At 44.3% G+C, this 11,702-nt stretch overlaps 3 protein-coding genes across 3 annotated transcripts; 1 reads left to right on the plus strand and 2 right to left on the minus strand.

Annotated features, from left to right (window-relative positions):
- Positions 1–1,890: 1,890 nt before the first annotated feature.
- Positions 1,891–2,271, minus strand: LOC309547629 (histone H2B 1.1; the record flags this gene model as incomplete). Its single annotated transcript, XM_082247506.1, has 1 exon — positions 1,891–2,271. One exon carries the CDS (start codon positions 2,269–2,271, stop codon positions 1,891–1,893), a length of 381 nt encoding a protein of 126 aa, XP_082103632.1.
- A 320-nt stretch (positions 2,272–2,591) lies between these two features.
- LOC309548331 (histone H2A type 1-like) lies at positions 2,592–2,984 on the plus strand (the record flags this gene model as incomplete). Its single annotated transcript, XM_082248270.1, has 1 exon — positions 2,592–2,984. One exon carries the CDS (start codon positions 2,592–2,594, stop codon positions 2,982–2,984), a length of 393 nt encoding a protein of 130 aa, XP_082104396.1.
- A 1,932-nt stretch (positions 2,985–4,916) lies between these two features.
- Positions 4,917–5,228, minus strand: LOC309547650 (histone H4; the record flags this gene model as incomplete). The annotated part of the gene is made up of 1 exon (XM_082247527.1): positions 4,917–5,228. One exon carries the CDS (start codon positions 5,226–5,228, stop codon positions 4,917–4,919), a length of 312 nt encoding a protein of 103 aa, XP_082103653.1.
- Positions 5,229–11,702: the final 6,474 nt, after the last annotated feature.

Below are 11,702 nucleotides of genomic sequence, written 5' to 3' on the forward strand. Positions count from 1 at the left end.
GGTTGGGAAAGGCTTCTAATCTCCAGACGGAACAGAAGTATGAGAACACGGGCTGTGCGGCGTCTATTTATACAGACCGCGCTGCTCGTTTATTGGTTAATGCTGACAACGCCTGCTTAGGTTTAATAGGACCATTTCTTAGAGCTCTAATCAGCCAATGAGTGAGCTGTGTGATTCAGCTTTCAGTAGGGCGGGGCTTTCCCAGCCAGAGGTCACAAGGGACAGATTAACCCGAACCTGCCCGGAAAGCTGTGCGCGCCATTGCTGATATAGGAGACATTAGAAATATTGTGAAGATGAAATGCTTTGTGAAATCCACTAAAGGACAATTTTACTATAAACTGCCCAGGAATAATCATCGGAAATGTTTTATTGAACCGGAAAGGATTTCTGGCTTTATAAAGTAGTTTTTTTCTTAGTGATCAGTAAGGTGTCAGAGTTTAGATTTGATTTCCGGGTACAATCTCTAATGAAGGTTTCTATGAAACATGTAATACTTTATTTCCCGTCCTATAGAAAGGTAGAGATCTATGAGAGAAGTCATCTCCCTATCATGTTCTGTATGTAGCAGTGGGGGAGGGGGATTCTGCATTCTGAGGACTTGGAATAAAAGAGAACATATGGAAATGTTTTACATTATTCAATCATCTTCACATTCCATTTCTATTCATCTTCTTGATAATAAAGCATTGATGATATTTCTCGGATAAATGTCTCATCTGATGATCTCAGGTCTCAGTGTCGGATTTGGCGGTATAATAGAGCTGATTGTTTGTAACGTTCTTCACAATTCAGGCGGCAAATTCAAAAAGAATCAATATGAAATCTGAGCCAATCAGAGCTGTGGGCGTTTCCTTCTTCAACCACTAATGTCTTTCTTATGAGGATTTCAAAGATAAGTATTCCAAGACATTTCTCCGTTTTCCCCCAAGAAAATATTTGTTCAGTAGACTTTTCATTGATCTCTATAGGAAACATTCTCTAGCAGGGCGGATTCTGTATTCTGATGTCTAAAATCAAACCATAAAACAACGATAATATTTTATCGATTTAATTTACTCCTAAACGACCGCTAAAAGGACCGGTGATTGTTTCCTGGAAGAAGAGAATTCTGTATGAGGGATTTGAAAGTTCAGCCAATCACATCTGATATTTTTTAACAATAATTCTGATGGAGGTTCTGATTGATGTGTGTTCATGTTTCAGTTTGGTATACAATGAATCATTTCTGATCTGTAGAAGAAATAAAAGTAAAATATGGAGGAGTCTCTGTAAGAAGACATTGTTCTATAAATCTTTATAATAGGATAGAACTGGCAATGGCTGTAAGCACTGACACGTCTCATGATCGCCCATCCCCCCAGGTGAAATCTTTACTTACAATCAGAGCCCCAATAATGAATTTCCGGCTATTTATAGGTAGGAAATGTTCTCCCAGTACAACTCTCCTCTATTAGAAGTGTGAATAAACAATTTGTTTTCGGTTACAATTTACCGCTCGTTTAACCGTTGATAAACACACAATCAGGGGTGTCCGGCTCTTTGTAGAGAGATGCGGGGCTCTGAGAAGAGATTTGTGTTTTGTGAAATAAAAAGATTGATTCGAATTACTTGGCGGGTTTTCGGATGTAGGGAGAGATAAAGGAGGACATCTAGATTTTGGACATTGCGCTACTAATATCGGATTAGAATTACAGAAGTTTTTTTTTTTTTTTTTTTTTTTTTATGGCAGTAAAGTGCAGAAATAAACGTGTTTGGGATCATTATTTGACAATTTTTCACTTGGACAAAGTTTCGCTGATCGACTGAGTAAAGCTCTGCTGTGATGTCTGTGGGTGGCTCTTAAAAGAGCCTTTGTGTGTTGTTGGGGTGATGGGTGGGGGAGGGGTATTACTTGGCGCTGGTGTACTTGGTGACGGCCTTGGTGCCCTCGGAGACGGCGTGCTTGGCCAGCTCTCCGGGCAGGAGGAGGCGGACGGCGGTCTGTATCTCCCGGGAGGTGATGGTGGAGCGCTTGTTGTAATGAGCCAGGCGGGAAGCTTCGCCGGCGATGCGCTCGAAGATGTCATTGACGAAGGAGTTCATGATGCTCATGGCCTTGGAGGAGATGCCGGTGTCGGGGTGGACCTGCTTGAGCACCTTGTAGACGTAGATGGCATAACTCTCCTTCCTGCTCTTCCTCCGCTTCTTGCCGTCCTTCTTCTGGCTCTTGGTCACGGCTTTCTTGGAGCCCTTCTTGGGCGCCGGGGCGGACTTGGCTGGTTCAGGCATGATAAGGGTTAATATGTTCTCTCCGCTGTGTGCAGGGAATGTATGCTGGATCCGCCCTCATGTGCTGCTCTTATAGGCGTCCTATGCAAATCACTGCTCCCCCTCCTCGCTATTCTATTGGAGGATTCAGTCATGTGATGGGAAGGGGGTGGAATGATTTCCTTCCTCGTTTACCGATTGGTGTAGAACCAATTCACAAAGCTATTGGATGGCTTCAAATGTAACCAATCACAGAGTGTGACGTCAGAGAAGTGAATGTATAAATAGAAGGAAGGGGACAGGAATTAGGTATATTCGTCTGACGACTCTCTCATCTCACAATGTCTGGGCGCGGTAAACAAGGAGGAAAGGTTCGGGCTAAGGCCAAGACCCGATCATCCCGGGCTGGTCTGCAGTTCCCAGTCGGTCGTGTTCACCGCCTGCTCAGGAAGGGCAACTATGCCGAGCGGGTCGGGGCCGGAGCTCCCGTCTATCTGGCCGCCGTCCTCGAGTATCTCACCGCTGAGATCCTGGAGCTGGCCGGTAACGCCGCCCGCGACAACAAGAAGACCCGCATCATCCCCCGACACCTCCAGCTGGCTGTCCGCAATGACGAGGAGCTCAACAAGCTGCTCGGGGGCGTCACCATCGCCCAGGGAGGAGTCCTGCCCAACATCCAGGCCGTGCTGCTGCCCAAGAAGACCGAGAGCCACAAGGCCGCCAAGACCAAGTAATCCCCAACAATCTCCCCATCCCCCTCCTCACCAAACACAAAGGCTCTTCTAAGAGCCACCCACATACATCACAGCGGAGCTGTACTCTCATTTCTATGGTGTGCAAAACTTTTTTATTTTTTTTTGGCCTGGGTGGAGATGTATCAAATACGATAAACCCAAATAGGTTTTAGTGCGATTTTCTGGTCTAAATAATTTCTTATGCAAATGTATTCTTAGTAGCTCCGGATCATAAATCCAGATGCCCGCCTTAACCTTCTCTCTAATCCTTATACTGCAGCACCAAAGCTTTCCTCCGTCTCCCACATCTCTATAGAGAGCCCCGAGATCCCGGATTGTGTCTACGGCGAGCAGTCAATTATTTATTGGTTTATTAAATGCCCCAAACCGCAGATTGTTTATTCACACTTCTAATACAGGTAAGTTGTACTGAGGACATTTCCTACCTAGAAATATGCGGAAATTCATTGGGAGATCTGATTGGACACTTGGATATCTAAAGATTTCACCTTGGTGGGGAGCACAATGGGCGATCATGAGACGTGTCAGTGCTTACAGCCATTGCCAGTTCTATTCTATTATAAAGATTTATAGAGCAATGTCTTCTTACAGAGACTCCTCCTCATTGTCCTCCATACTTTACTTTTACAGATCAGAAATTATTCATTACATACCAAACATCCCCAACTGAAACATGATTACATCAGTCAGAACCTCCATCAGATGTTTTTGTTTAAATAAAATCTCGATCTTATTTTTTTTTATTTATCAGATGTGATTGAAAAATTCCTCATATAGAATCCTCTTCTTCCGGGAAACAATCACCGGTCCCTGTAGCGGTAGTTTAAGAATAAAAAAACATCGTTAAAACATTGTACAGTTTTAGTCATTGATTTTACCCATCAGAATACAGAATCCGCCCTGCTAGAGAATGTTTCCTATAGAAATCAATGAAAAGTCTACTGAACAAGTATTTTCTGGGGGGAAACGGAGAAAGATCTCAGAACACATTTCCTTTTCGATGCCTCAGCAGGAATTACTGGCTGATTATGGAAACTCCCACAGCTCTGATTTCAAATTTGCCCGCCTGAAATGTGTAGAACGTTACAAACAATCAGCTCTATTATACCGCCAAATCCGACACTGAGACCTGAGATCATTAGATGAGACATTTATCCGAGAAATATCATCAATGCTTTATTATCAAGAAGATGATTGGATAATGTAAAACAATTTCCATATATTCTCTTTTATTCCAAGTCCTCAGAATGCAGAATCCCCCTCCCCCACTATTACATACAGAACATGATAGGGAGATGACTTCTCTCATAGATCTCTACCTTTCTATAGGATAGGAAGTATTACACGTTTCATCATCACATCTGTATAGAACTATGCAACTAAAAATCAAATCTCTCTCCCCTCTTTCTGATCCAAAAAAAATTTGTACAGATAGCAGATGCACAGATTTGTTTTGTTCTTCCTCTATCACAATAGGAATATTCAGAAATATTACATCTGTGTTGTATTTCTATCATCATCTCAGTATTAGTGATCTCCATTCTTTTCATCATGAAATAATGATTTTTAGGTTCAGTTCCAACAAAAACTGTATATTCTCCTCACTCAGCTCGGAAAATCTTCTATACATCAACTGCCCAACCAATTATATGTGTAACATTGTCCTGTTCTTCCATATCTTTGGTAAATGTAAAGCAGATTGAACAATCAGATTGCAGAGTGTATGGGCAGCTAGACATCGCAGCACTCCATTTCTTAGTTAAACAATTAGCGGAAGTTCTTCTTGTTACACGATAAATGTGTAGAAATAAATGTGTTGGGAGTTGTGAATGATCAGCCCTTTGTATGAGAAGGTGGGTGGCCCTGAGAAGGACCTTTGTTGGGGTGAAGTGGGTAGGTGGATGTTGGGGTTTAGCCTCCGAATCCGTAGAGAGTGCGGCCCTGGCGTTTGAGCGCATAGACGACATCCATGGCGGTGACGGTCTTCCTCTTGGCGTGCTCGGTGTAGGTGACGGCATCGCGGATGACATTCTCCAGGAAAACCTTGAGCACTCCGCGGGTCTCCTCATAGATGAGTCCGGAGATTCGCTTGACACCCCCTCTGCGAGCCAAACGTCGGATGGCGGGTTTGGTGATGCCCTGGATGTTGTCCCGGAGCACCTTCCTGTGGCGCTTAGCGCCTCCTTTCCCCAGACCCTTTCCTCCTTTACCGCGACCAGACATGATGATTCTCTGCTACAAAGACAGACTGAGATCAGCTGTCTGCCCGCCCTCCTTATATACAGCCTGAGCGGACCAGATGGAAACCTTCCTGGGAAAGAGGCGGAGTCACACCATTCATTACAAAATGAAGATAATCTTATTAATTTATAAGGCTCCTAATTATTATATTATATTCAGATATAATAATGCAATACAGCAATACATTTCCAGAAGATTCATTTATTCCTTCTTCTCATTTATTTTCGATTTATTCCTGGAGATTACACTGAACAGGAAACTTAACACTTTATACCAGAAACAAAGTAACCAGTTTCATGAAATTGTTCATAGTAATTTCATATCATTTAAATTTACAAATATTGTGAAAAGGAAACAAAGACACACATCTTCAGACATTTCACAGGCTGAGCGGACCTGATGGGAGACATGCTGAGAAGGGGGCGGGGTTCAGTCATTTATTACACTGCAGAGAAGTTAATTTATTTAGAAGCTTTTAAATGTTTTACTGAATAGAAACGGATGTAATTTATCAGAAGCGCAATGTTTCCTTTATTGATACACTGTACATTTTTTCTGACATATCATGATTATATATATTGCCCTTACTTAGAAACATTGTTAATATTTTGCTATTTCTATTTACAAAACTGGACTGATCAAATACGAAACATTTGTTTTTTTAATTCATTGTACAAATGTATCTGGCAGTGTCATTATTACTACATATTTCTACCAACACTTTCACTTTTTTTTTATTCTGGTTTTAATATGAGGGAAATCTGTAACTACTTCATCTCTGAAAGACGGAACATTAATTATCGACCAGTTCCACGATCATATACAGATGTGTATATGTTAATTTTCTCGGATAAATGTCTCATCTGATGATCTCAGGTCTCAGTGTCGGATTTGGCGGTATAATAGAGCTGATTATTTCTCTGTAACGTTCTTCACAATTCAGGCGGCAAATTCAAAAAGGAGCAATAGGAAATCTGAGCCAATCAGAGGTGTGGGCGTTTCCTTCTTCAGCCAGTAATGTCTTTCTTATGAGGATTTCAAAGAAATGTATTCTGAGATCTTTCTCCGTTTTCCCCCCCAGAAAATTCTTGTTCAGTAGACTTTTCATTGATCTCTATAGGAAACATTCTCTAGCAGGGCGGATTCTGTATTGTGAAGTAAAAGAAAAAAGACTGGAAGAAATGTGACATTTATATTTCAAACGTATTTATTATGCATGGTTAGATAAACTGCCCGACAATTCAGAGGGCGGTTGATCGATGTTCCCGGAGGAAGAGATATCAGATTTTAGTGTCGGATTATTCTATCTGAGATAATCGGAACGTTCCATAATATTCCGGCGGGAAATATGAGTTATAAAATGCGAAAATTGCACCAATCACAGTTCTGGGCGTTTTCTTCCGATAATAAAATCTATTTTCCTTCCAAGGAGTGTGAAGGGGATCTGAGATCTGTGTTCCTTTTTAGATGGGGGATGTTTGTTTGGTATTTAATATTCAATGATCTCTGATCTCCAGAAGATATTCAACAGCATTAAAGGATGGAGGAAAATGACAGCCAGTCCCTGTAAGGAGATCACATCCTTCATTCCTTCATATTAAATACGATATAAACAAATATTAAAAAATAAATACATAAATATAGAGCACGTTGTTCCCTCACCCGGATCACAATCTTAGGTGAGGAAACCAACAATCAGATCTCCTAAACACCTATAATGCCACACTCACACATTCTTACAATAAAACATGCAGAGAACCGTTTGATGGATCAGTAGATGACTCCGGGGTAAAATAATCAGAGCTCAGCACTAACTGTCATGATTACTACAGATTACTACCAGTCCTTTCCCTTTTTGTTAATTTTTGGATGTAGGGGGGGCGTAACGCCTACATGTCATGTCTGAAAGATGAAACATTAATTGTCGGCCAGTTCCCCGATCATATACAGATCTGATAATGAAACATGTAATACTTTATTTCCCATCATATAGAAAGTTTGAGATCTATGAGAGAAGTGGCTTCACTATCATTTTCTGTATGTAGCAGTGGGGGGGATTCTGCATTCTGAGAACATATGGAAATGCTTTACATTATTCTATAATCTTCCAATTTTATTTCTGTTTATTCCGTACTAATCGATTAATCTGCCTACAAATAACGTGTTAAAGATATTTCTCGGATAAATATTTCATCTGATGATCTCAGTGGGATTTGGTGTTATAATGGGGCTGATTATTTGTCTGTAACGTTTTTCACAATTCAGGCGGGAAGATTTGAAAATGCCTAATTGAGTTCTGAGCCAATCAGAATTGTGAGCGGTTTCATTATCAGCCTTCATTAGTCAGCGATGTCTTTAAGAGGAATCCAAAGTATTCTATTCGGAGATTTTCTCCATTTTCAGCCCAGAAAAGATTTGTTCTGTAGACTTTTCATTGATAGATCTCTATAACAGTGCTCAGCTCTGCCTCCCCTCAGCAGCCGGCCACACACCGAAAATGGCTGAAAGAATGAACAAATGGACTGGACCCCCCCCCCCCCCAAAGTGGCGGAACTTCAGGACACAGTCGCAATAGTGACTGTTGCGACTCTGTTAGTTCTGACACTGATCCGTGGTGGGTCTAAGAGCAATGAGCCATGATTGGAAAGAGTTATCATTAATTTCTCTAATCACAGCTCTGAGAGTACTCTGTGCACTGATTGGGCAAAGCCTTCTTTTTTATTTAGTCAAAGGTTGCAATACTAACAAGTGAAATGGCAGAACATAATATGACACTGTGCATAGCACACCAGTGGTGGCTGGTGCATTGGGGGCGCAGGGGCACTGCCCCCCCCCCCCCCCATCCATGCATCCAGGCCCCTAATCTGCATGCGGGGCGACGGATGCATGGACTTCAATGGGGCTTTTTTTAGCCATGTGATTAGCAAAAGGCTTTAAGAGGTGGGCTTGGGGCGCAGAACACTGTGCCTCGAGCCCACCCAGTTGTGTGACAAAAACAAATGAAAATTTGCTATTGTCACACGGATCCTCCTCCTGGCCAATCAGGAAGCGAGTCTTGAGACACGTTTCCCGATTGACCGAAAGGAGAAGCCATGCCATTGGGTATAGAGGAGAAGGGAGGAGACGCAGAAGACAGGAGTCCTGCCTGGGACCTTCCATTGTGGTGTTCCAATGGCCACACATTTCCGACAGGCCTCCGAGTCCACCAGTTGATATGGCAGTAGTTGGTGGGCTATCAGTTACGACAAGCCAGCAGTCAACCGTTGGGCAAGAGTGTTATCCGGCGTCATACTTTTTTTACGCTCTAACAGCCTGCCTTTTTCCAGAACAACATGAGGACTGCATGATGGAAGGTGGAGTGGAGGACAATTGTGAGGAGAGAAGAGAAGGAGAAGGAGAAGAGGCGGGACGGTGAGAGCCTGGAGTGTGGCTTTGTTGGTTCTGACGGCGTTGCTCCCACTGGGCTCGGTGATGGGAGGTCAGGTGCCTTCTTAAGGTGGTCATCCCTAGGTGAGTGTTGGGCTTACTGCGACTTATGCATTGACTGCAAAGGCTGCAGATGGCAACTCTGTTGTCAACAGTGGACACATTAAAAAAGCCAACACTGCGGAGCCATGTTCTGGCGTCCTGGAGCGCCAGATGTGACCGTACATGGTTGATGGCTCGCTCCTGATACATTTGCAGTCTGCTTTGTCCCTCCTGTGCAATGCAAGTTCCGCCTGCTTCTCCTCCCTATTTGTTGGACCGTCTCTCCCTCTGAACTCCTCTCCTCGTCCTCTCTTGTGGGCACCCATGTGACGTCCATAGACACGTCATCATCCACGTCACCTTCCCCACCACTAACATTCGAGATCTTGGAGTCGGCAGCAACAGCGGGACCAACCTCCTTGGGCTGATCTGGGTACTGTGGTCAGACTGCTGAGTGGCGGCTGTTGCTACCTCCTCTTCCTGATCCGATGCCAAGAATGGCTGCACCTCACAAATGTCTTGTGATGGATCGGAAAATAATTCCAGTGACTCAAGCGGAAGGTATATGGTGTTGGAGGTGTTGGTGGCGGTGTCTTTGGGGGTGCACACAGCAGAGAGTGAAGAGGGTGCACATAGAGAGGATGAGGAGGGTGCAGAAGAGGAAGGCTGAGTGAGCCACTCAACCAAATTTGGTGCGTCCTTTGACGTAATCAAACACACCTTCTGAAACTTCACACTTTGGCCCCAGCCTACTGCTCCTGCCCTACCATCCCTGCATAAGGGCCTGCCTCTTCCTCTGCCTGTCATTTTTTAAATTACCCTGTGACAAAAGTCTCTAGAGAAGCGCAGTATATGTGGAACAAGGTATATAACACCCCGCTTCAATCTGTGATATTGGGGGGCCACAGGTTTATCACACCAGTTCTACAAAAAATTGGCCAGTGACTGTTGTCACTGTGTGTATCACAGTTAACGCAGCAAAAGAGGCCACATTTTTGCAGGACTAAAATACACTCTTAGAAAAGTATACTGTTAAATAACACCACACTTCAATATATGGTATTGGGGGGCCACTGGTCTATCACACCAGTTGTACAAAAAATTGGCCAGTGAGTTTGGCACTGTGTGTAGCCGAGTAAATGCTGCAAAAGAGGCAATATTGTTGCAGGACACAAATAAACTTATAAAAGAATACTCAGATGACACCCCACTTCAATCTGTGGTATTGGGGGGCCACTGGTTTATCACACCAGTTGTACAAAAAGTTGGCCAGTGAGTTTGGCACTGTGTGTAGCAGAGTAAACGCAGCAAAAGAGGCAATATTGTTGCAGGACACAAATACACTTATACAAGTATACTCAGATAACACCCCATTACAATATGAACTTGGTCGTGCAGCAATTCGTTGCCAAATACCCTGTGGTCCAGGAAGTCTTGCGGCAGGCCAGGAAAATCTTGGGCCATTTCAGAAGATCTTACACAGCCATTATTCGCCTTGCTGACATTCAGCGGCTACACAACCGACCCGTCAGGCATCTTATTTGTGACTGCCCAACGCGATGGAACTCAACATTGCATATTCTTGATAGGCTGCTCCAGCAGAAATGTGCAGTTAACGACTATCTGTACGAACTCTGGGGCAGGACAGGTTCAGGGGAGCTTGGGTTTGTTTCACCTCGCCAGTGGCTGCTCATGCGTGACACATGCAGACTTCTGCGGCCATTCGATGAGATCACCAAACTGGCCAGTCACAACCAGGGCGCCATCAGTGACATCGTACTTTATGCCTTCTTTCTGGAGCATGCATGGCGTTGTGTCATTGATCAAGCCGTCGAGGAGCAGGAAGATGAGGAAGTCGCAATGTTGGATGAATTCCCAGTGGGTGCTACTCCATCTGAGACAAGTCAACAGCAGGAGTCAGAAGAGGAGTCCGAGATGGATGGTGCTGGGGGGGAGGGGGGTGAGGAGAAGCAAGAAAAACATTCTTTAAACCTTTCTGGGATCCCTGGTGTTATCCGTGGATGGGGGGGGGGGGGAACGAGGACAACATTATCCTGGATGATGAGCTGGAAGCAGGCCACTACACCACTTCCAGTTTAGTGTGAATGGGGGCCTTCATGCTCCAGTGTTTTAAGGGGGACCCCCGTATAAAAAGCATAAAGGCCAAAGAACCCGTACTGGGTGGCAATGTACTTAGACCCCCGGTACAAACAAAAAATGGCGGAAATGTTACCACAATCACAGAGGGGGGTCAGAATGCAGCACTTCCAGGCCTTTCTGCGGGAAATGCTGCATTCTGCTTTTGCATGCGCTGGCAGAGGAATTTCCAGTCACAGAGAAACTGTTGCGGGTAGCAATCCAACAGCGCCTGCAAGAAGAGGGCGGTTTGAAGATGTCTTGGTCAGTTCAGATATGAGATCCTTCTTTCAGCCAAACCATTGACAGCTCTACTCCGGATCCAGCATCAGGGAATGCCTAGACCGACAGGTGTCCGACTACATTGGGTTAACGGCCGATGGGGACGCTCTGAGGAGTGATCAACCCCTGGACTACTGGGTAGGCAGGCTTGACCTCCGGCCAGAGCTTGCACAATTTGCAATGGAAATGTTGGCTTGCCCCCACGTTCAGTGTCCTGTCCGAAAAGATGTTCAGCGCAGCAGGGGGGATCATGGCTAGGGTTGAGCGAACACGGACTGTATTATTCGGGTCCGTACCGGATAATTGGATTTTTGTTACCCAGACACGGACCCAAAAACTTTACTGTATATTTGGGTTTAAAATCCATGTTCGGTAATTTTATTTCCTGTTTTGTATGTAATGGCATGGTTTTAATGGCGCGGTTTCAACAGCCAATCAACAAGCGTTTAACTGGTGTGCCATAGAAGCCATCACAGTCATGCCTACTAATGGCATGGCTGTGATTGGCCAGCTGAAGCATGTGACCCAGGTCTTTATAAGCTAGAGACACAGTGTGGTGCGCGTCAGTCT

The sequence above is a fragment of the Pelophylax lessonae genome, assembly GCF_965119305.1.
Source record: "Pelophylax lessonae genome assembly, chromosome: 2".
Taxonomy (NCBI): Eukaryota; Metazoa; Chordata; class Amphibia; order Anura; family Ranidae; genus Pelophylax; species Pelophylax lessonae.